Source organism: Phascolarctos cinereus, unplaced genomic scaffold (genome assembly GCF_003287225.1).
Source record: "Phascolarctos cinereus isolate Bilbo 61053 unplaced genomic scaffold, phaCin_HiC Scaffold_3;HRSCAF=262, whole genome shotgun sequence".
Classification (NCBI taxonomy): domain Eukaryota; kingdom Metazoa; phylum Chordata; class Mammalia; order Diprotodontia; family Phascolarctidae; genus Phascolarctos; species Phascolarctos cinereus.
The window spans coordinates 95,776,607-95,801,754 of NW_027555736.1; the positions used below are offsets into that span (position 1 = coordinate 95,776,607).

Consider the following 25,148-nt stretch of genomic DNA (forward strand, 5'->3'; position numbering starts at 1 on the left):
ATAAATGTTGATTGGATTGGATTGAATTGTTTCCACTTGTATATTTGTAGTTTCAGCACTTAATATAGTACTTGACTGAGTGTCAATGATTTTTTTTTCCATTCAGTCATTTACACGTGTGAGGGGCAACTTTGCTTCCCAAGAGGGCTTGAAGTCACATACCAGCAAGCTCTGTGACCCTGGTCAAGGCAACTGGCTAAACTTGTAAGTTGGAGAGAAGGTGCCACCCTGCCTTATTAGAGGGACTCTCCTCACCTGGAAGTTTCCTAAAGCAATGAGCTCTCGGGTCTAGTCCCTATTCCTGTCTTATCCATTTACACATGAACAACTACCTGGCATTTATTTTTAAAAATTTTCTTCGTACCTATTTTGTTCATACTTTTATACGCTCGTGTGATTTCCCAAATGGAGTGAAGTGAAATTCTTGAAGCTATAGACTGTTTAATTTTTGTCTCTGTTTACCTAATACCTAGGACATAGTAGAGATTTAGTGGTTGGTTGAATATCAGAATTTTTCAGTCAAGAATCAGCTATTATTATGTGCCAGGCACTGTCCCTAAGGGCTTGGAAAACTGGGACAAAAGCAATGCCGCCCCTCCCCTCAGAGAACTTATGTTCTAATTGGGGGGGAGGACTTATACATACATATACAAAAGGTAAACAAAATGAATGGGGTAGTTTGGGGGAGGGAGAGATAAAAAGGAAGGTAACCAGCATTTATTAAGCACCAACTACATGCCCAGTGCTGTGCAAAGTGCTTTACAAAGATTATCTTATTTGATCTTCACAACAACTTGAGGTAGGTGCTATTATCCCCATTTTATATTTGAGGAAATTGAGGCAGAAGTCAAGTGAATTGCCCATGGTCACAGAGGTAGTATCCAGTTGGTCTGAAGCCAGATTTGAATTCAGGTCTTCCTGACTCCAGGCCTAGTATTCTTTCCGCTGTGTCTCGCCTAGCTTCCAAGAAAAGGCTTCATGCCGAAGGCCCTGGTGCCTGAGCTAAGTTGTGAAGGAGACCGAGGATTCTAAGGGGCAGAAGCAAGGAAAGAGAACATTTCAGGTATGCGGGACAGTCAGTGCAAAGACAAGAGACGGAGCATGGTATATAAGGAACCTCAATCGGGCCAGTGTGGCTGAAGTGGAGGGCGGGGGAGTTACATGTCAGAAGACTGGAAAGGTAGGAAGGGACCCAGTGGGGAAGTTTTAATGCCTTAGACAGTTAAGTGACTTGCCCAAGGCCAAACAGCTGGTTAGGAAAGGAACCCGGCCTCCTGATTACAAAGGCTGCCTTCTTGAGGCCCCACAGCTGCTACTCATATGACAGTACTTCCCTGTGCTAGAGGGGAAGTGTTAGCTTCTTGGCTCTACCCTCATGTTTCCCAGCTTATCATTGTCCTTGACATGTGCTTTCCTTACACAGAAAACACGGAAACCCAGAACAATTTCCTAGCATATATATAAATTTTTAAAGCATTTCCCATCTGGCTACTTACTAGAGGAGCAGGTGTTAACAAAGGAAGTCTGAAACAGCAAGGTGTCCACACTGCTGGAAGAGAGTTTGAGTTTGGGCTTCTCATTGGTGGAGGGTAGCGGCTCCAAACTGCTCCGATTACGACACGCCCAGGTGTTTGTTGAGCACCTACTACGTATGTCTTCAGTGAGCAGTACAACAGGTGGCCACTGCCCTCAAGTTATCTCGTACTGTATTGAGAGAAGCCAAGCTAATGCATGGGGAACAGACATGTATACAGGACAATATAGACTTGTATCTTCCAGACCACATGTGCTGGACAGGTTTGGAGAAAAGACAGATTAGTGAGGACTAAAGAACCAAGGCATGTTAGAAATGGAAGGCACTTTAGAAGTCATCTAGGCCAACCACCTCATTACAGGAGAAAACTGAGGCACACAAAGTTCTTGAAGCCCACTAAAGCTAGAAGACTCGGTGGATAGAGCTCTGGGCCTGCAGTCAGAAAGACCTGAATTCAAAGCAGCCCTCAGATACTTACTAGCTGTGTGACCCTGGGCAAGTCACTTAACATCTGTTTGCCTCCGTGTATTATTGTTGTTGTTCAGTCATTTCAGTTGTGTCCTACTCTTCATGACCCCATTTGGAGTTTTCTTGGCAAAAATAGTGGAGTTGTTTGCTGTTTTCTTCTTGAGCTCATTTTACTGATGAGTGAACTGACACAAACAGGGTTAAGTGACTTGCCCAGGGCCACACAAAGTAGTGAGTGTCTGAGGCAAGATTTGAATTCAGGTCTTCCTGACTCCAGGTCCTGCACTGTATCTGTTACACCGCTTAGCTTCCTGGAATCAGCCAAGGTAAGAGGCTGCTGCATTATTCTAGTTGAGAAGGTCTAGATTAGGGTGATGCCAGTGGAAATGAGCATAAAGGATTATATATGAAAGCTGTCTCAAGGAAGAATTGGCAGGATGTGGTCCACACTATAGAGATTGGAGGAGAGTGAGGATGCCCTCAAGGTGGCAAACTTGAGTGACAGAGATATTGAGGAGAGAGAAGGGTTTAGAAGGAGAGATTCATCCAGATTTGAGAAGGCTGCATCATAGAGTAGAAGGAATGCTGCTTTTGGAGTCAGAGGACCTAGATCTAAGTACTGGTTTTGATGCTTGTTAGTTGTGTGGACTTGATCCAATTCGCTTTACCTCTGAGACAGTTGCCTCATCTGTAAAATGGGGGTGAGAGTTGGGAATAAAAATATTCGTACCACCTTCCCAACAGGGTGGCTATGATGAAAGTGTTATACAGATATACATTATAATTACTATGATTTTCCTGTCACCTGAGGATCGGTGTTACTTCAAATAATTAAAGCAAGTTGAAGTGGTTTGCAAACTACTTCTCTAAATTTCTACAGGTTTCCCACTTTGGGAGCCTGGATGTTCAAAATGTGCCTTTTGTAAGGCAGCTAGATGGTCCAGTGAATAGAGTGCTGAACTTGGAGTCAGGAGGACCTGCCTGCACATCTTGCCTCAGACACTTATTAGTTATGTGGCCCTGAGCAAGTCACTTAACCTCTCTTGGCCTCATTTTCCTCATCTGTAAAATGGGCATAGGATTATTGTGAGGACCAAATGAGATCATATATGTAAAGTGCTTTGCAAACCTTAAATAGATATATGTGTACATATGTGTGTGCGTGTATATATACACACACATGTATATGTATGAACATATACACACATGTATGTTTGATATACAGTTGTTCAGTCGTGTCCAGCCATTTGTGACCCTGTGAATTATACTGTCCATGGGTTTTTGGAGGTTTTTTTGGGCAAAGATACTAAAGTGCTTGTCGTTTCCTTCTCCAGTGAATTAAGGCAAACGGAGATTAAGGGTCACACAGCTATTAAGTGTCTGAGGCCAAATTTGAACCCAGATCTTCCTGACTCCAGGCCAAGTGTTCTATCCATCTAGCTGCCTCTGTCCTGTGTGCGTGTGTGTGTGTGGTGTGTGTGTGTGTGTACACACGCGTATGCGTGAGCACTAGCTATTGTTACTGGGCAAGCATATACACATGTGTATATTATATACATGTGTGCATGCATATATACATACACACATATACATGCTAGTTATTGTTACTGGTCAGGCATGTATATACATACATGCATGTACATATATATGTATGAGTGTGTGCATATACACACACACATGCTAGTCAATATTATATATACCAGCAGAGGCAGGTATATACTCCTTCCTTAACCTCTCACTTAGTCTTTGGAATCTATCCCTCCTCTCCCTGCTGAAATGAAACGGTTCTGAAATAAAAGGTGACCATAATATTCCTGAGTCAGCAAAGTTCTATGTGGTCCAGGTAGGCCAGTAAACTACAAACACGACGTGTTTTCTAGTCTGTCTTCTCAGGCTCTCTTGCAGGCAGCAGTCCCTGGGTGAAGCTTCAAAGCTGTTTTTGAAAGATGGTGACCTCTTTCACTAATGCTGTCTGTGGCCTTTTAGCTTATACCTTGCTCTGCCAGGTCAGTGCTATGTGACAGTACAAGACTTCCACAGATTGGGCTGATTATTAGTGGGAGACAACACAAGCTCTTTAATTAGCCCTGTTGTGACATGTTGTTCAATCCATGCTCAGAGCACCTTTCCAAGACTTGGCATTTTGAAATGGGAGACTAATTTTGACTTTAGGGTTCTTCTATTAGCCTAGTGTATTTTCTCCTTAGAGAGCAGATGAATGATGTTTTGTTTTTTTAACTGAACTTTTAGATGATTATCATTTTAGGGAAAAAAATACTATAAGTGGGGGGAAAATGCCTGCATCAAACCCAACCCATAAGAGGTGGAGGAAAGGCTAATTTAATTTCTTAGACTGCTCTGGAGGATGAAGTAATGGCTGAGGAAAGCCTCCCAGTGGAGCCATTTGGGGCTCCAGTTAACATCATGACTATTCCCAAAGCCAGATTAACTGGGTCAGCGTGTTTCAAGATGTAGCATTGGTTCAGAGGAAAGCACCTTTGGGCAACTGTTGGGTAATCACTGCCATGAGCTGCCAGTGGAATTTCCTTCTTTGGCAGTCTTTCTTTAGAAAAACGAAGTCTCGTTAACCTAGAAAAACTGAAGTCAGGTTACTTCCTGAATTCAAGAATATGGACTAGCTCGATGGCCTCTCTCAACTTTTAATTCTGTAATTCTTTGATTAAAAAAACCAACAACAATCTTTTGTTTTTTTTAAATTAACTAATTTTGTTTTTTATATCAGTCATTTCACAATTTCCACTTCCTCTTCCTCAAACTCTCTTCTTATAACAGAAAAAAAGCACTAAGCAAAACTGAACATCCTGGGTACCTTTCAGCTTCCAGTAATGCCCCCCTACACGAGAGAAAGGAGGTATGATTCCATCATCTTTTCCTCTAAACAATCTCTTAGCATTGAGGTTCTACCTGGAGGCCTTTTGGGGGCAAAAAAACAACAAGGAAACATGACACACCCTCTGCTCAACTCTGCTCCTGTATCATTGGTGAACATTTAAAATTTTTTTTAAAAAAGGGTCACCCCTAAGCCTGGAAGCCTTTGCTGTGTAACGTATGTGTCCAAAGGGAAAAGTTTGCTGGGTTTTGTGGGTAGAATGCATTTGCTGATCCCAGCTCTGACCTTGGAAGCTGGTGCCAGTTTCGGTACTGGCACCTTCACTCAGACAGAGTGACATGCCTAGGGGAAATGATATTTGTCTTTTCCTGCCATTGCTCAGCTTTGCTTGCTTTCTTAACTATAAAAATCCCATCTAAAAGTGAAATGGACTCCTCTGCAAAGGGTTTCTTGTCTAAGCCTGATTTCCCCAATTTCATGGGGTTTAGGTAGGAGACTCATGGCCGTGCTCTGCTATAGTCGCCTACCAGGGTGTAGCAAGGGGTTCTTAACCATTTTTTGTGTCATGGACACCTTTGGCACTCTGGTGAAGCCTCTGGAGCCCTTCTTGGACTCACATTTGCAAATAATTGAAGGAAATACTGGATTTCAATTAGAGGACAGTAAAAATAAAGATATCATTTTCCCCCATCCATGTCCACCAACACCCTGAAATCTAGGACCCAGATTAAGATCCCCTTAGGTGAGTCTTCTAATTCTTTTATCCAACTCCTCTATGTTTGTTTACTTGCATTAATTATGTACCATTGTCCTAGACAATCACACTGAAATCACTAGCATTTAGTACAGTGCCTGGCATATTGTAGGCACTTAATTAGTTTGTTGACTTGCCTTGAAAAAAGATGAAAGATTCTACCTAAATCTTTTACTCAAAATGCATCCACACATCTAACTTATCACTTAATTTTGTTACTGAACCCAAAATTTCATCTGCCTCACCAAGAGCTGGGAACATAAATGCTAGGCTGAAAGACTTTAAAGACAGCAAATATTTATTATCAATTGTATCCAAGTCCTAAGGTATGTGCTGCAAGAAAAAGAGTGAGTAGTAAGACAGCATCCCTAGCCTACAGGGTCTGACAGTTTAGCTGGGAAAATTAAGACAAGTATGGCAATAACTTTAGTTCATGGTATAATGTGATAAATGCCATATAAAGTGGTATGGGATTATGATGGAACACTACTATGTTATAAGAAATGATGAGTTCAGTGATCTTAGCAAAACATGGAAAGAATTGCATGAAATAATGAAGAGTAAAATGAACAAAACTAAGAGAACATTCTATACAGTAACTAATATTTTTTAAATGACTGAGCAAATAAGTCATTTTTGTCTATTATAAATACCCAGATTAACTATAAAGGACATGTGAAGAAACATGTGATCAGCATCCAGAGAAAAACTGATAACTAGAAGTATGTATAGAATATATGTATGTATTTACATATGCATATATATATATACACACACATATATACATATATATCCCTATTTGTGTCTAATAATAGCTATCTCTAGGGCGGGAGGAAGATAAGGAAGAAAAATAAATTTACATGATAACTTTATTATATATTTAAAAGCTAGCAAATTGTACACAGTAGATTTGCAGTTTCCTGTGCAGTCATCTTTTTTATTATACTATGTTATGGAAAAAATAAATTTGTTTAAAAAAAAATTAAGTGGCTAAAGTACTTTTCAGAGGAAGGAGATTCTAAAGCTTGTTGGCAGTATCAGGGAAGGCTTCCTGAAAGAGGCCACATTTTGAACTGGGTTTTGAAGGAAAGAAGGATGGCTAGGTAATAGCTCACCTTTTGCCAGAGAAAAGTGAGTAGGGATGAAGACCAACTTTACAGGCATGCAGAATATGTTGATCAAAGATACAGCAATGAGAGTGGTTGGAGGGTTGAGGAACAGTGAAGAGAATCATTCCTAATTTGACTAGAAGTAATAACAAATTTAGAAAAGCAGATTAGGGCCATAACATGGAAATACAATTATTATTTTATTAATAACTTTCTGGTCATAGGAAGATATTGTTCAGTCTTTTTCAGTTGTGTCCAACTATTCATGACTCCATTTGGGGTTTTCTTGGCAAAGATACTGGAGTGGTTTGTCCTTCCTTCTCTAGCTCATTTTCCAGATGAGAAACTGAGGAAAGCAGAGTTAAGTGATTTGCCCAAGGTCACACAACCAGCAAGTGTCTGAGGCCAAATTTGAACTCATGAAGATGAGTCTTCCTGATTTCAAGCTCAGTGCCCTACCCACTACGCCACCTAGCTGTCCAGGGGAATTAACAATATAATAAATGCATCAGGTATTTTCCGCCACTAAAGGCAATTATTCTTTTGTTTCTATTTTTGTTAAGGCAATGGGGTTAAGTGACTTGCCCAAAGTCACACAGCTAGTAAAGTGTCAAGTGTCTGAGGCTGGATTTGAACTCAGGTACTCTTGGCTCCAGGACTGGTGCTCTATGCATTGCACCACCTAGTTGCCCCTTAAAGGCAATTATTCTTAAGAAAGACTATTTCCTTTTTAAAACTTATTTGCACCCAGATGCCTTCTACTACGATCTCTTCCTTCACCCCTGTAGCACATAATGAGTCTTTCTCATTGCCAAGGCAAATCCTTCTACATGCACAAGTGATCCCATGCCATTCCATCTTTTCCATCTGTTTGCTCATCACTAGGACCCCCAATCTCTCACTGATCTTCAATCTTTCCCTCTCCACTGGCTGCTCTCCTACTACGTACAAATGTCCACATCTCCTCCATTCTCAAAAACCCTCACTTGATCCATCCATCCCAGCTAGCCGTCATCTCTTATCTCTCCTTTTTGTGGCTAAACTCTTTGAGAAGGCCATCAGTAACAGGAACCTTCACTTCCTATCCTCTCACTGTCTTCTTAACTCTGGCTTCCTACCTGCTCTCTCCAAAGTTCCCAATGATTTCTTAATTGCCTTAATTTCTGAATACGCCTTTTCTCAATCAGCGTTCTTCTTGACCTCTCTGCAGCCTTTGACATTGTTGATTACTCCATTCTCCTTGATACTCTCTTCTCTCTAGGTTTTCCTAACACTACTCTCCTTCTAGTTCTCTTCCTACCTATCTGACCACTACTTCTCAGTCTTCTTTGCAAGATCTTCATCTAAGTCACACCCACTAACATAGTTGTCCACAGCGTTCTGTCCTGGGCCCCTTTCTTTTCTTCCTCTGTACTACTACGGTTGGTAATCTCATTCAATTCCCCATGGATTCAATTATCATCTCTATAAAGATGATTTTCAGGTTTATTTTTCTAGGCCTAACCTTTCTAGACCTCCGGTCTCACGTTTCCAATTGTCTATTAGACATCTTGAACTGGATATCCTGTAGACATCTTAAACTCAACGTATCCAAAACTGAGTTCATTACCTTCTCCCACCTCCAAATCCCCCCTCTTCCTTTTTTAAGTACTACCACCCTTCTGATCACCCAGACTTTCAACCTAAGTGTCATCCTCAACTCTTCTCTCTCTCTCACACCCCATATCCAATCTGTTTCCAAGGCCTATTGATTTTTGCCTTCATAATATTTCTTACACATGCCCTCTTCTCTCTTCTGTCTGCTACCTCCACTACAGGCCCTCATCACCTCACATTTCAGCTATTGCCACTAGTGTCCCCTCATTCCAGTCCATCTTCCACTCTGCTCTCAAGTGATCTTCCTAAAGTTTGGGATTGACCATATCCTACATACACCACTCCTTCTACTCAATAAACATCAGTGACTCCCTATCACCTCCAGGATCAAATACAAAATACTCTGCTTGGCATTCAGAGCCCTTCAAAAGTTGCCCCTTCCCCACTTTCTAGTCTGCTTACATTTTATACCCTCCAGATATTCTGTAATCCCATGACAATGTCCTTGCTGTTCTTTGAATAAGACATTCCATCTCTGCCTCTGGCTTTCTTGTATTCCTTCCATGTTCCATTTAAAATCCCATCTTCTAAGGAAAATCTTTCCTGATCCCCTATAATTCTAGTGCCTTCCCTCTGTTATTTGTTTCCTATTTGTGTTGTGTTATTTGTTTATAGTCATTTTGTGTTATTTCCTCCATTAGACCATTAGCTCCATTCGGACCTGGGACTGTTTTTTACCTTTCTTTGAGTCACCGGAGTTTAGTATAGTGCCTGACACATACTAGTAAATACTTCATAAATGTTTATTGACTGACTTATTGGCAGGAGAATTCCTGTTTGACTTTGGACTATCTTGCTTTCAAAGTCACTGGTTGTTCAAGAATCATTTTTTGAAAGCCACAATTTATGACCTTAGATAATGCTGACTCCAGCCACAAATACAAGTTTCTAAGGCAGCTAGCTCCCAGGAGAGCTAGATAGGGAAACTCCTGTAGAGTTAACAAGTTAATGCTGAGACAGGGCAAGTTCGTAGTCCAAGGTAGAGTGTGCATATCAGGTGTTTAAACTGATAGCTACACCTGATCTTATGAACAAGAAACACGTTGTTTCTCTATGCTTAGCCAGATACTAATGGAATCTTTGGACTGGCTTTTTTAAATTCTTTTCTTGGGTGGGAAGGAGAGGGAAGGGAATAAGAACACTGAAGAAACAAGGAGTAATTATATTTGTAAATCTGTAACATTCCTCACTGAGAGGTGCTTTCTAAGTACCAAACTGGAACATTTTTGAAAAGTCAAAAGTTAAAAAAAAAATCTCCTTTCTCACTAGGAGTCCAGGACTCCAAGTTCTGTATTACTTTGCCTGCCCAGGACAGTTACAACAGCCCCTGCAGCCAGAAAAAAAAATACTAGTCCTTTTGAAGTGTGTGTGTGTGTGTGTGTGTGTGTAGAGGGAAAAACAAACATATTAGAGAAACACAGCCAATTTTGAGAATGACTTACCAGTTTAGTAGGGTGGGAACTTCCCACCAAATAATATGAGATCAACCAAAAAACAACACAGAATCTCAGAGATGGAAGGGCATGCTCATTGTTTGCCTCAAACTAGGATTGGTTCTTCACAGTTACTTAACCTTCTATCCCTCTCACCTCTATGCTTTTGATCAAACTATTCCCTCTATCTGAAATGCTTGCCCTCCCAATTCCCACCTACCATTCTCTCCATTTAAAAGTTAAACTATACCTATTCATCCTTCTTTCCTTCGTCACCCAATACAAAATAGGGCTTTCTTCATGAAGTCTTCCTTGATTACACCAATGAGCTGTGGAATCTCCTTCCTCCAAATGCCGGAAGTATTTTACAGCTGAGCAGAAGAGGACATGGAAAACCAGGATGTGGTCCCTGGCTCTCACAGGGTGCCTGTTGACACTTTCAGTGATAGTGAACAGCATAAGACGAAATATAATGAAACTCGATTATACAGCTTACTCATGCATAGGATTCTTTAGAATACAAAGCCGTTTCCACACAATATCCTCCAGATAAGGTTAGCACAAGCATTATTGTCTCTATTTTATGCATGAGGAAGCTTAACATCAGAGATGTGAAGGGAACTTGCCTAAGATAACACAGTTAGCTAGTGGTGGAGCTGAGACAGCCAGATTTTCTGACATCAAGCACCATTACATGCTGCCAGTGGAGCAAAAGACATAGGAAATAATGTCAGAAAACCTGAGTTCAAGTCTCACCTTTGCTTCTTACTAACTGTGACCTTGGGCAAATCCTTTTAGCCCTTTGACCTTGTTTCCTCAACTGTAAAACAGAGATAATAATTCTTTTATTACCCTACTCATCAAGGGAGGATGAGGAAAGGACTTCGTGATGCCACTTGTGATCACTTATTCTCTCCATTCTCCCCCCTCCACTCCCACTACTGACCTCTCTGGCTTCCTTTAAGTCCCCACTAAAATCCTACCTTCTACATGAAGCCGAAGCCTTCCCCAACCCCTCTTCATTGCAGAGCCTTCCCTTCATTAACCGTTTCCTATTTGTCCTTTATATAGATTACTTTACATATATTTGTTTACCTGTTGTCTCCCTCATTAAATTGGAAGTTCCTTGAGGGCATAGACCATCTTTTGCCTTTTTATATCCTCAGCACTCAGCACAGTTCTTGGCACATAGTAGGTGCTTAATAAATGTTAGTCGATTGGTTGATTGATTAAATGCTGGAGGAATTCAAAAGAGAAAGAAAGAGAGCTGAATATAAATCAGGGAAGATTTCATAGAGAAATAATCATGGTGCTTATATTATTTGTGTGTGAGAGAGTTTTGCAGGAGCAGCATAGTAGAGTAGAAAAAAAAAGCCTTAGAATTAGAATTGTGAGACCTGGATTCAAATACTGGCTTATTACCTGTGTAGCATTGGGCAAATCATTTATCTTCCCCGAGTCTTGGTTTCCCCAAATGTAAAATCAAGGGCTCGGATTAGATGACATCTGAGGTCCCTTCCAACTCTTAAGTCTGTGACCTTTTTGTCCTATGATTTGAACCCAGTTCTTTCTGGCTCCTAGGTCACCTTACTTTCTGTTGCATCCTACTTCTTTATCTATAAAATAGAATTAATAAAGCTTATACTACCTATGACATAGGTAGGAAGTGACATATGACACAGGAAGAAAGTGCTTCATTTACCTGAGAGGACCATAAATGTGGACCATTTTTGTTGCCAAAATTACAAATTCTTACATGTAAAATAGAGAATAAATATAACTGCAGCACCTACCTTCCAGGTTTGTTTAGGACCAAGTGAAAAAAATATAAGTAAAATCCTTTGCAAACTTCAGTGTGCTCTGTCTATGCTGCCTACCATTTTAATAACAATTGATAGCAATATTTGGGCATCCCAGGCATACCTCTTAGCATCAGCACTTTTGCTTGTGTTGATGGAATCTTGTTTTTGGTTTTCAGTGGCCCACCCTCAGGACCCTCATCACCCATCAGAGAAGCCTGTCATCCAGTGCTACAAGTGTGGAGAGCCATGCAAGGGTGAAGTGCTCCGGGTTCAAGCCAGGCATTTCCACATCAAATGCTTCACCTGCAAAGGTATTGTGCCCATGTGCTTCCTGGTTTGACAGTTCAAGAGTCATTACAAAGTTATAGGATGTTAGGGAAGAAAAGGGACCTTGAGAAGTCACTTCATCTAACTTTCTCATTTTACAAAGGAAGAAACTGAGGCCCAGAAAAGGGAAGGGACTTACTTATCATCACACTTCTCAAACTGGAATTCAAATGTCTCACCTCTGTCTAGGGGTTGTTTTATTCCCCCCCAGAAATCATGTTGCTTCTTTTTTCTCTGCAGTCTATCCCAGAGATGGGGTGAATTTTAAATTTTACCCTAAAATAAGAACTGTAATTTATTTTTCCGGTTTAAGTAATGTTCTCCTCACACTATAACCCATCAGAGGCCCTACATTTATTTGTTACTTACAGAGGGTTGTCTGGTAAAAGCCAAAGATTGTGGGTCACCAACCTGAGGATCAGAATGTGCAGATCCTAAACCATACCAAAATCACAGTTCTGAGGAAGAAGGTTATACCCTGCCTCATTTTCTCTTGCTTTGTAGAATGCAGAGAATGACTGTACAGACCCATCTTCCATCACTGAAAACAACAGTAAAAACTCAGGCAACGTTTTAGAAGTGAGATTCTAAGCTTCTCATGTCCCCTCACCTATTCTCCGGTTTTCCTGAGTGGATAGTGAGTGATGGTAGGTGGTTGAGTAGGCAAGAGCTGCCCCCACCCACCCACCTGCTCAAAGATATCTTCTCTCAGAGGGTCTACAAATTTGATATTTGCTTGGATTTTTAAATTCCTCTTTTAAAATAAAAATAACCCCTGAGAGTTTTAAGCCTATCACAAGTCACTCACACTTGAATGGAAAATTCCTTCCTCAGATGGATGCCAGTTTCCTGTTGGGAAGCATGGGAATTTGATTTTGTGGGGACAAAGGAAGGATAGCTCTGAAACTCTAGGCATTTACAGGTTGGCCTTAGGAGGATGCTGGATGCCTGAGGGTGTGGTGTTAAAAGATTTGGGAAAGGGAGGATCCCCAAGATGAAATTTTCCTCAGGCTGTAGCAGCTAGGCTTGCTAGCATTGGAAATAATTTCTCATTCAACCTTTTGTATAACCACCATCAGTTTTCTCACCTATAGATGGGAAGGCATTGGACTCAGTGATTTTTCAGGTCCTTTCTGGCTCTAGAAATTCTAGATTAGGATTCTAATTATGGTACCTGACTTAGGCCTCTAGCATTGAAGTACATACAAGTATGGATCTTTGGCTGATAGAATTCTTGAAAAGATGCTGTGGTATTTTATTATATTACGCATCTGTTCAAAATGGGCTTTTCTGGAGTTCTAAAACCTTCTCCTTTGGGAAAGAAGCATGTTACAGTGGAGAGAGCACTGACTGGTGTAAGAGTCTCCAGGCTCAAATCCTATTTATGATGCTTACTCCCTCTGTGACCTTGGGCAGGCTATTTAACTTCCCAAGAATTCTCTTTTTATATCTGTAAAATGAGAGGGTTGTTGTTGATGGCCTCTGCAGCCCATTCCAGCTCCAGATCTGTGATCCTATTATCCTAAGTGAGATTTGGTTGACCAAATTTGAAAATAGAAAAATTGGCAAGATCTCCACCTGATGGGCAGGCTCTGTTGCTTATTGATAATGATCTTAAGCAAGTCTCCTCTCAATAGGCTTGTAAAATGCAGAAGACAGAAATTTAATAACTTAAATGAGTAATTTAATTTATATAGTGGGCATATTATATAATGGGTAATAATTTAAATGGGTAATTTAATTTATAATAAATTTAAATGAGTAATTTAATTATTAAAACTTGAACCATTGACACTCCTAGATTGTTGTGACAAAAGTACTTTATAGTTGCTTAATATGTGAGAGATATACTCATTTTTTTGTTGTTGTTGAGTAATTTTTCAGTCATATCTAACTCTTTGCGACCCTATTTGGGGTTTTCTTGGCAAACGTACTGGAGTAGTTTACCAAAGTGACTAGCCCAGGTTCACACAGCTAATGAGTGTCTGAGGTCACATTTGAATTCACTTCTTTCCTGACTGCAGGCCCAGCGCTCTATCCACTGCGCCACCTAGCTGCCTCCAATTTTAGAAACATATTTAATAATAATAGCAGCCCACATTTATCTAGTTCTATACTTTACAAAGTGCCATGTATATGTGATATCCTTTAGTCCTCATACCACTTCTGTGAGGTCAATGTTATTATTATCCCTATTTTACCAAGATGAAAAAACCTGAAACTTAGATTTCCAATGGCTTGCCCCAAGTCACGTAATTAATTAATCTGGGGCAGGATTTGAAGCTGAGTCTTTTTGATTACAAGTCCAGCACTCTACCTCTACACCAGTGGTACACACAAATAGAATTATGTATAGGGATCACTGCAGGCTGCGTATTAACTTAGTTTTAAAATGTAGCACTATCTAGGCTACTTTATACCCCACTGCTTCTAGTTAGTATCAGACCTAAGACTGGAATTCAAGTCTTTATCTCCCTTTGTCATGTTAGTTTAGTTTTGTTTTTTTCCCTACCACAGTTTACTGACTCCTGCCAGGTATTTATTACATCTTCATATCCTTCAGGGGTTTCCCTAGGACTTTACTAAGACATGGTTAAAAGGGAGAGAAGGATTTGAAGCTAGGTAATTTTTCTCCCAACAAATGAGTGTTTATTGGGTGTATTTTATTTCTGTCATTGCCAATGGAGATTTGTCTCATGTCATGAAATCTCATGTTTAGAGCTTTGGAAGTCTCTGTTGTACATGGTGATAATATCTATTTTGATAATTTGGTGATATTCTAATCTATTCTGATAATGATTCCTAGAGATGATGGAACCTCTAGGAAATGACCTGGGTTTCTGTCTTCTGCACTTGAATAAAGGGACGAGCTGGCCAGCTGACAGGTGAAAGGCTGACAGATGGGCCTTATTTGATATAATAAATGTATTCCCGAACAGTTACAGTTTTACAAATTGAGTTATGTATCAAATCCACTAGGAACACTGGCTATTTTAAGGGATCCTCATCTAATGGAATGATTAATTTCTTAAAGTAAATAAACATTGCCTAAACTGTGTTTTGTAAATCTGAGGATTGTGATATTTTAAAAGCTCAAGAGACATAGTTTCTGGTTAACTTAATAATTTTATTAATAATGCCAGCAAGTTTATTAATAAAAAGCTGGTCATTTGGCTGTCTCTCTTAGACCAAAGACCCCTCATGACAGTAGACTCACAGTTTATATGCCCTTGGAAAAGTAGATGTTCTGGAGGATGGCAGTCAACTCTGATTGGTTAACAGGTAATGAGAGAATGAATATTCCAATGAGGGTCTGGGCAATATTACACTAAGGGTCTTGGGGTACATGACTTATTGGATCACCTATGGCTTATTTACATTTCATCTGCTGACAAAAGAGAGAATCAATGTTTTCCCAGACCTGAGTAAACACAATGAGCAAGGATTCTCCCATTAGCCCAAACTTAGAATTTATTTTTCTGCCTGATTAGATCTTGACCTGGGTAAATCTTTGAGAAAGACTTCCCACATTTGTTGATTTCTGGATGAGGATGTAGAAAAGGGGAAAATCCTTGGCTCTGATTTAATAATTAGTTATTAATACAAGAGAGAAATGATAATTTCTCTCAGGAGGGAGTATCTTATGGTCATAAGAGTACTAGATGGAGACAGACCTGGATTTGAGTCCCAGTTTCTGCTATTTGTGACTTGGGAATGAGTCATTTAATCTCTCTGAACCTCACTTTTCTTGTTCTTTAAAATGGGCTTCATTTTGAGGGAAAGCACTTTGTAGGTCTCTAAAGCCCTGAAGAGCAGGTTATTAAATGGAAATTAAAGTTGTGATCTTTACTTTCAGTTAGGGGTTGGCTTCTAGTGAGAGAGTAGCAAAATCCAGTTCTGCTTTGTGGATAGAGTCAATGAAATATCTTTGCACAACTGATTTTATGCATAAATAAAATAAGCAGCAGTTTGCTGGCCCTTCCTCCACCCACCTTTGTCCTCTAAGGATAAAGCTTTCACTTCTATAATTAGGATATAAAACTTAAAAATATCATGATTCAAACACAGGTTTTGATATTGAGAAGGCCAAAGGAGCAATAGAGCTTGGAGTGCCTGAATTGGAGTGTGATATTATTGGAGGAGCACATGGAAGCATAAACTAACCATAGACAAGTGACTTCATGGTTTTTCTCTAAGCTGGTCTTGGGGGTGTATGTATAGTAATGGAGAACAGGAACACAATGAATTTTCCTTATTTCCCATAATGTTTGACAAGTTGGAATCAAGAGTTGGTGGGTTAAATTTGCATTTCAACTGGTCTCCTTAGAAAATGATCACAGTGGTCAGCAAAGGCAGGATTTATTTGTAGAGTGTTGTCAGTATTAGTTGTTAAATGTGTGATGAGGTAGGGGAGGTTTTAAGGCTCTTTCATATATATATTTTGGCTCTTTTGTTTCCCACAACAACTCATTTAATGTACCGTCATAAGTAATGGGCTAAGCAATGCTTAATGAATTAAACAATAAATTTAATAGAAGCTGCTAAAAATAATAATTCTAATAATCTAAATTCCAGTGACTTTCTTTTATCTCTAGGATCAAATACAAACTTCATTCTTTGACATTTAAAGTCTTTTATGACTTGGCTCCAACCTACCTTCGCAGTCTTCTTATAGAACAAAATATCTAATTTTTCCAAGTAGCATTTAAATGTGAATAGTTTGCTGCAATTCCCACTGTGCTTTTTCACCTTCAGCTTCCCAAGGAGCATCTGTAATGCCATATTTTAATTAAAATTAATTAAAATTAGAAGACATATGGTTGCAAAGAATCTAAAGTATCCTGATGTCCTGAAATGAAGAGGATCTATATTAAAAGACCCAGCTGTTAAATGTAGTGTTAAGTCGGATTGGTGGATGGCATTGACAAGAGATACTTCAGTAAAAGTCTGTTATCCTAAAGCTGTTGTATAAGCTGGTTCTCCCTGTGTAGGATATTTTTAACCTCCACATCATTGGAGGTTGGGCTCATTTGGGCTTGTTGGACAGGGACTCTCTGGTTGTGGGAGTATCTAAGACTGTCATCTGCAGTAAAGTCTACAAGGAGTTATAAAAAAGTGATTGGGTAAAGCTTAGTTCCCCTCCCTTGAGTGTTTTTCTTTGGGAAAACAAGAACAGTGGAACTTCAAGAGATAAGAGTCACACAACGGACAGGAGCCAACAGGGGTGATATTGGTGGGAACAGATTGACTTTCATATATAGTAATGACCCTCAGGGGAAGAGAAGAAGGCAGTGGGTGGGAGCCCTTGCTTTTTTTCTTCCTTTGGCACTAACCCTTCTTTCTTGCTATCCCTCCCTCTAACCACTCTTTGACCTTAGCCACATTTGCTTTTATTTTTTTCCATAGTGCAATATTTATCTTGTTCTGTTACTATTGCGTAGTTATGTTGTGATTTGAGTTAATAAAAAGTTCTTTTTTCCTATTTTGGAGAGTTGTTACTAGTCAGGGTAGGAGATTTATCAAATGAACTGACTGATGGACCCCAGAACACTCATCAGAAAGGTATAAAGACAAAAGTCCATTTATATATCTCCAAGTAAATAACAGGCCAAGGAGTGAAGTGGAGGCCAGAGATCTGTTCTCAAGTGGAAAAGAGCCCATAGAGATATCCAGGGAATGGTCAGGAAATGAGCAGTCTGTCCAAGAATCTGTTCAACAAGTCCAAGAAGACATTCTGATAGTGGACATGACAAATATTTTATTTTATTTTTATTGATGACTTTTGTTTTTATATTATATTTATTTCCAAATATATCACTCCTTACCTCTCCTGCCCAATAGGACTTGCCCTATAATAAAGATTTAAGAAGAATGAGGAAACAAAAATTAGTGCAGAAAAAGCAAATATGTTGACTGTTTCTGGATGTTCCACACCCATGGTTCCGCATCTCTTCAGTGAAGAGAGATATTTTTTCTCAGTATATCTCAAGAAGCAAATTTGGTTGGTGGGGTACAGACCCAAGCCAAGAACTTTGCTACTCACCCAAAAACAGATTGTGGGTCTCATTTGTCTATGGCCCCAGAAAACCCTTTAAACTTTCCTTACTCACTTACTTGGTCAAAGAAGTCTTAAGCAGTGGCCTGAGGCTATAATCCACTCAAATGCACTATATCATCTAGGCCCTATCTTCCAGTTCTTTGTTACCCTAATAAACCCTAGTCCTCCATTATCTATTCCCAGTTGACCCCATTCTTCCTCCTAGATACTCTCATGGGGATTCTCCCAGGACCCTTGCCCCCAGTTACCCCAGTTTCAAGATCCTCCTCCTAGCCCCTCCTCTAGTCACCCCAAACTACTTGGCTGAATATAAGATCCATCCTGGCCATCATTTAGAGGCTGAGACTTCCTCATGCCTGCTGATCCATATGAGCTTCACAAATGGTCAGATGCCTTAAGAATCTGGCCTATCTGACTCATCTTAAACTTGGGTTGAATTCTTTAGGACAGGACCCACATATTGTGATTTCAGAGTCCCAGCACCCCTAGTATCTGCACCTCAACATAATGACATATTGTTCCTTTTTCTTTTACTGTTCCTTACATGTATTTATTGGAGTCATTGTAATAATATTTTTCTGATTCTACTTATTTTACTCTGCATCAGGGCATGTTTCTCACATTTCTCTGAATTCTTCATATTCATCATTTCTTACAGTATAGTAATGTTTCATTACATTCATATACCAGAGTTTGTTTATCCATTCCCCAGTTAATGAATACCTTTTTGTTCTGGTTCTTTGCTACCACAAAAAGCAGTGCTATAAATATTTTGGTGTTTTTGGAACCCGTCTTTGACGTCCTTGAGGTATATGCTAAACAGTGGGATCTCTGGGTCAAATTTTCATCTTTTAAAAAAAAAATTGCAAATTGCTCTACAGGTGTTTAGACTGATTCATAGCTCCACCAACCATGTATTAGTATTTTTCTTCCCTTATCCCCACCAATATTCTTATCCATTTCTGTCTTTTGTCATCTTTGAGGACCTATTATGGGTGAGATGAAACTTTAACATTCTGTTGTGGTTTGGGGTTGCTGGGAACTCCAAAATGCAAGGGTACAGAGTGAGTTTGCCTCAAAAGAATTCAGCCACTCAAGTCTTCCAGCCAGCCACTCAAGCCCACCTGTTGGGTGGGCAAGATTTCTAGTAAATCTGTGAATTTGATAGGAAAAAGACTCCACGTACAAGAAAAGACTGTGGGAAGATCTGCATGGGATCAAGGAGTGGCAAGTAGCCTGGGGTGGGCCAGGTGCAGACAATGAAAGGCTGGGCTGGAGGGCCACAATGAAAGGACAGTTGAAAGGATTATACTGGGATGGGCTGGATGCCTCAGAGATTGGGTTGCTGAAATGTGTGAGAAAGTTCATGGACTGAGGGTCTTTCCCTTCTTAGGGGTTCAGGTACCACATTTCTTCAGTTGCAGTGTAAGTTTAATAGGATATCTATCTACATAATGATTCTGAGTCACCTTTTATGTAATTTTTTAATCTTGATTATTTTCAATAAATACTTCAATATTTCAATTTTCTGCCAGAAGCTATGTGGTCTTAAGTAGTTAATAAGAAAGGAATAGAACAAGAGTCATGAACTCCTGTGGAAGTCTGATGAATCCTATGGACCTCTCCTAAGAACAGTATTTAAAAATGCATACAATACAAATATATGGGGTTACAGAGGAGACCTATTATACTAAAATTCAGTTGTAAAAACATTTTTTAAAAAAACCAAGTTAATAGACTCAAGAGCCCCTGGAATAGAAGATCTTTAGAAAAAAAGATACTGTTAAATGTTGTGCTGCATGTCTTGGTAAGAAATGTCTCTGATGAGAGAAGCTTTGGTCCAACTCTCTTGCCCAAAAGCCCTTGCCTAAGGTGTTGTCACTTTTGTTTAGTGCTATTTTCAACCTGCACATTATCAAGCTTCCTTTTTGGCATGGACAGCCTGGATAGATGCTATTTGTGAGCTCAAGTAGAGAGCTGATAATGAGAGGAGGAAAAGCGCTGCCTCATGCCTGAGAGGTAAGCTCTGTCTTAAGAATGAGATCCGTTTTAGAGCATTTTATTCAGTAACTCACTGAAAACCAGAGCCGTGTGAAAAAGAAGAATAAGTACCTGGCAGGGGAAACAAATGAAAAGTAGCTGCCCTGCCCTTTCTAGCAGTCTCCCTATCCAGTGCGGGGAATAGTAAGGACTAATAAATCATAGCAGATGTATTTTTTTTTATTTTTCTTGCATTCTGTTGAAGATGTAAGATCGTTGCGGTCAAAGGTCATCACTTTAATGGGATCTGTCTACACTGGCATTCTTTGCATTATCTCTGGAGAAAGACAATGAATGAACACTGTAAAAAATGATTTGAGGTAAAGGGGGAATGTTTAAGACTAAAATTTATAGGATCTGTAAGAATTGGGAGAGATCTTGGAGACCAACTAATTCAACATCCTCATTTTGCATATGAGAATACTTAGGCCCAGAGAGGGGAAATTACTTGCCAAAGGTCAATATGATTCAACAAAGTTTGTTAAGCTCCAGCTGTGCTCCAGCTCCAGCTCTAGAAGACCTAGGTGATGCAAAAAAAAAAAACAAAACAATTTTTGCTTTCAAGAATCTTATGTTTCACCAGGGTGGGGATATAAGTTAAATGTAAATGAGTAAATACAAAGTATATGCAGTTTTGTTGTTGTTGTTCTGGATTTGGATTTCATTAATGTAGGAGCGCCCGGGGAGGAAATTTATATTTAATCTTCATGGTATAGTGGAGAGGCCACTTGCTGTAAGGTTAGGAAGGTCTGTGTTCAGGTCCTATCCCAGATGCTTACTAGCTGTGTGACCCTGGGTAAGTCACTTAGACTCTCCTACTTCAGTTTCCTCATCTAAAAAAGTAGAGGGTTAGATTTGATGGTTTCTAGGGCCCCCTCCATCTCTGAACCTCTTATTCTTTCTTGTGCAACCAATGGTCTTAAGACTAAGAGAGTTGCCTTAAGCATTGAAAGGTAAATAATTTGCCTAGTGTCACTGAGCCAATTATGTGTCAGAGACAGGACTTGAATGTGGGTTTTCCTGATTCCAAAGTTAAGTCTTATAATACAAAGACAACAAGCATTTATTAAGTACCTACTATGTTCCAGGCATTGTCCTAAGCACTGGGAATACCAAGAAATGCAAAAAGATAGCCATTGCTCTCAAGGAACTTACAGGGAGAGACAAGCTGTAAAAACCAGACTTATACAAGATAAATACCAAGTAGATGGAAAGCACCCTGAGAGGGGAAGATATTAGCAGCTAGAATTACTGGTTAGAAAAAAAATCTCCTGAGTCTTGAAAGCAAATCATGAAAATTAAGAGGTGGAGATGAGGGGACAGAATATTCCAATGTGGGAAACAGATTGTGCAAAGGAAATGGAATGTCATATTTGAGGAACTACAAATAGAACAACGTTGATGGAATACAGAATGCATGGAAGGAATCAATTTGTAAGAAGATTGGAAAGGTAGGAAAGGGCCAGGTTATGAAAAGCATTAAATGCCAAAGTGGTTTGTATTTAATGGTTCAGGAAGTAATAGGGAACTATTGGAGCTTATTGAGCCAAGGGGGAGAAGAGTGACAATGATTCAGACCTATATTTTAGGAAGATCACTTTTTCAGCTGAGTGGAGGATGGATTCAAGTTGGGAAAGACTTGAGGTAGGGAGACCAGTTAGAAGGGTAGTGCAATACCCCAGGTGAGAGGCAATGAGGGATTGCATTACATCTGTGATTGTACAGCCCAATGTATGGCACATACATTGTTAATGGTGGTTAATAAATGTTTATTGATTGTTTGCAGAGTGCACTAATAACTGAGTGAAACCGGAAAGGCTTCGGGTCAAAGATAGCACCTGACTTGTGCTTTTGTAAGGTACTATCCTTACAATCTCAAGGAAGCTGAGGATTCTAAGGGGCAGATGAGATCACTTCTGCAAAGGCACAGATGTAAGAATTGGAATTTCAAATAAAAGGAACAGCCAGTAGCACAGTTTGGCTAAAATCAAGAGTTTGTGAAGAGGAACAATGTGAAAGAAGACTAGCAAGAGATATGGGAATGAGATTATGATGGGTTTTCAATACTGAGATGAGGACTATGGATTTTTTTTTCCTAATGATAGTTGAAATTGTAGATTTTTGAGTAGGGGTGTGATATGGTCAGATCTATACTTTAAGAATATCCATTTTTTTCAGCTGTGTGCAGGATGAATTACAAGGGCAAGAGACTAGAAGCAGAATGTAAAATTAGAACACCACTGTAAAAGTCCAGGTGCAAAGCAATGAGATTTTAAGTAGTATAAATGCTGCGTGAGTAAAGAGAAGAGGACAAATATCAAAAATGTTGTGGAGGTGGAATTGACAAGACTTGGCAATTGATTAGCCATGGGAATTGAGGAAAATAGAAGTGTTACAAATGACTCCAAGATTGCTAACCTGAATGACTAGAAGGATATTAATTCCATCATCAGAAATGGAGAAGTTAGAGGAGGATGGGTTTGAGAGGAAATATAGTAAGTTCTCTTTTGGCCAGTTTGAACATGAGATGCCAGTAGATATCCAAGAAGAGTATGGTAATAAGAGTAAGTGGCAAAACCAAGATTCAAACCCAGGGTTTTTTTAATACCAAAATCAGTTCTTCAGTATGGTATCTTTACCACCAAAGAGAGCAGAGCTTTTAAATTACTTTGGACACTTTAGAAAAAAAATGATTAAACATTTATGTTTGAATGAATGATAACTATACGATGTACTTTTTAAAGTATTATTATCTAATTGTTAACTGAAGTTCCCTCAGGACCTCTAGTATGGAAGGTTTGGGGTCAGCCTGGATTTTGTGAAAGGACTCTTTATTTTTGTTGCCTTCTTTGTATCTCCAGTGTTTAGCGGTGTCTGGCACATAGTAAATGGTTAACAAATTTTTATTGACTAACTGACTTAGAAAATGTAACCCTTCCCAGAGAGCATTTTAGTAGTTTTGCTACCTGCTTAGGTCTTTCTAAGATGTTTACCAAATTAGGATCTTTCTAAAGAGAACTATGTGCATCATGATGGGAGCACTGGGGAAAAGCCCTGATTAAATGATTTATATGGAGCAAAAGGTGTTGTTTGACTTTTTGGCATGGCTTTAGTTTGGTAGATAAAAATAGAGTTAGGATGTCACTGGTGTAAGTGATGTACTCTGTGTGTGCATGTGTGGTCATGCATGCACAGGCATCCATATTCACGGTTTAGGGGCCTATGAAGGAGGAAGTTGTATTATATGATTCATATAATCAGTGGCAAATTTAAATGAAGTATCATGATATATTAGCTGATATTTGCATATAGCTCTTTAAAGTTTACAAAATTGCCCTGAGCAACTTAAATACATGCAATTTCACCCAGTCTTTTAGGGCTGAAAGATGATATAATTTCTTTAGCCTCAAAGAAGATTGAGGCACCGGTGATCTTAGATATAAAGGTAGTTATCTTGCTATAACTGATTTCCAAACAAAGACATTTCACAATGTCTCTCAATGACTCGTTTTCATTTGTAATCATCTTTTTAGTCAATGCCTTTTTCATCACATAATTTCTTCCCTAGTATCAAGTTCTTCCCTATTAGTAGGAATATTTTACCATAATAGAATTTAGTATTTCTCCACTTTTTGAAGAAGGACAATATCATTAAGGCAAGTTAAAAAAAAAGTTCTGCTTTTTCCAGAGAGAAAGGTCCACCAGGAGGCTGATTTAATGAATATTCCTCCCTACCTAAAATCTTTCCCGACTTGAATCCATCCTCCACTCAGCTAAAAAAGTGATCTTCCTAAAATATAGGTCTGAATCATTGTCACTTTACTTCCCCTTGGCTCAATAAGCTCCAGTAGTTCCATATTACTTCCAGGACCATTAAATGCCACTTTGGCATTTAATGCTCTTCATAACCTGGCCCTTCCTACCTTTCCAGTCTTCTTACACATTGATTCCTTCCATGTATTCTGTATTCCATCAACGTTGTTCTGTCACATCTGTTTCATCGCATAATATATAAATTTCTTGGTGCCCTTTAACTTTTGTTCTGTCCTCTTGAAGCAATTTGATTACTACTTTTCCTCAAAATAAATGGTCCTTGAAGACTGTTTATTTATCAGACCCTTTCTTCTGTAGGCTAATCTCAACCTCTTCAGCCTTTCTGCTGAAGTGGTATTTCCTAGCCCTTTCATCATTCTGTTGCTGCCCTCTAATCCTGTTTCAAATTCTTCTCATCCCTCTTAGAACATGGAGCCCCAAACTGATCACAATGCTAGACTTGGTATTTAGAGCCTTCTTTGTGATGCCAAATATAAGGCAGAGGACAATCTATTGCTATAAATAACCAGCTTGGCTTAAAATTAACTCTGTGTTAAGTTGTTATTAGCTTCAGCTGCTAGAGAACTTCCCCAGATCTTCCCTCTGTGGCTCTTATAATGATGTTGTAGGGAAGGGAGGGCAATGCAGATGGTAAACTGGCTTAGTACCGCTATTTTCTTGCCAATCAGATACTTTTAGAAGCAGAGACCAAATTTCAGGGCCTAAAGAGACTTGATATACAAAAGTGCTGTTCAACATATGCTCCTTGTGAAATATATGCTACTGGCCCACTGAACCCCACCTCACAGATATGTTGTAGATTCCTAAAGAACCCTGACGACTCTGTTAGGAAAAGACCTGTGATTTCATTGGGATAGGGAGCTCCCTCTGCCAATGCAGATTGACAGCTGCTCTGTATAGGATAGTCTTAGAGCATTGTCTGGAGCACTGATGGTAAGGTGACCTGTGTAGAGTCATACAGCCAGGATGGGTCAGAGATAGGACTTGAACCTAGGTCTTGCTTACTCAGAAGGTAGCTCTTTATTCACTGTGCCATGCTGCTTTTCTCACAATGTAACAAAGAGGAAAATTTTGGCATCGATTTAGTTCTCATTACTGAGAGATATGTGAGATCAGCATTATACAAAGACACTATGGGAATTCCTCCAGAATTAGATATTATCTCTAGCCTGATGGAGTTCATAATCTTGGAGAGACAAGAAATATGAACATAATCAGTTAAATAACAGAACAGGATGATAGTAGAAAGGATGCTGCAAGGTATTGTATGGTAGGTTGGTGA

The 25,148-nt window shown here is 39.4% G+C and overlaps 1 protein-coding gene across 2 annotated transcripts in view; it reads left to right on the plus strand.

Annotated features, from left to right (window-relative positions):
* Nucleotides 1-25,148, plus strand: part of LOC144456282 (actin-binding LIM protein 1-like) — a 242,463-nt gene that overhangs the window by 193,273 nt on the left and 24,042 nt on the right. For both annotated transcript variants that reach the window (XM_078151044.1, XM_078151043.1), the window contains exon 2: nt 11,784-11,918. In XM_078151044.1, the coding sequence (XP_078007170.1) occupies nt 11,784-11,918 (135 nt within the window). The remainder of the gene's footprint in view (nt 1-11,783; nt 11,919-25,148) is intronic.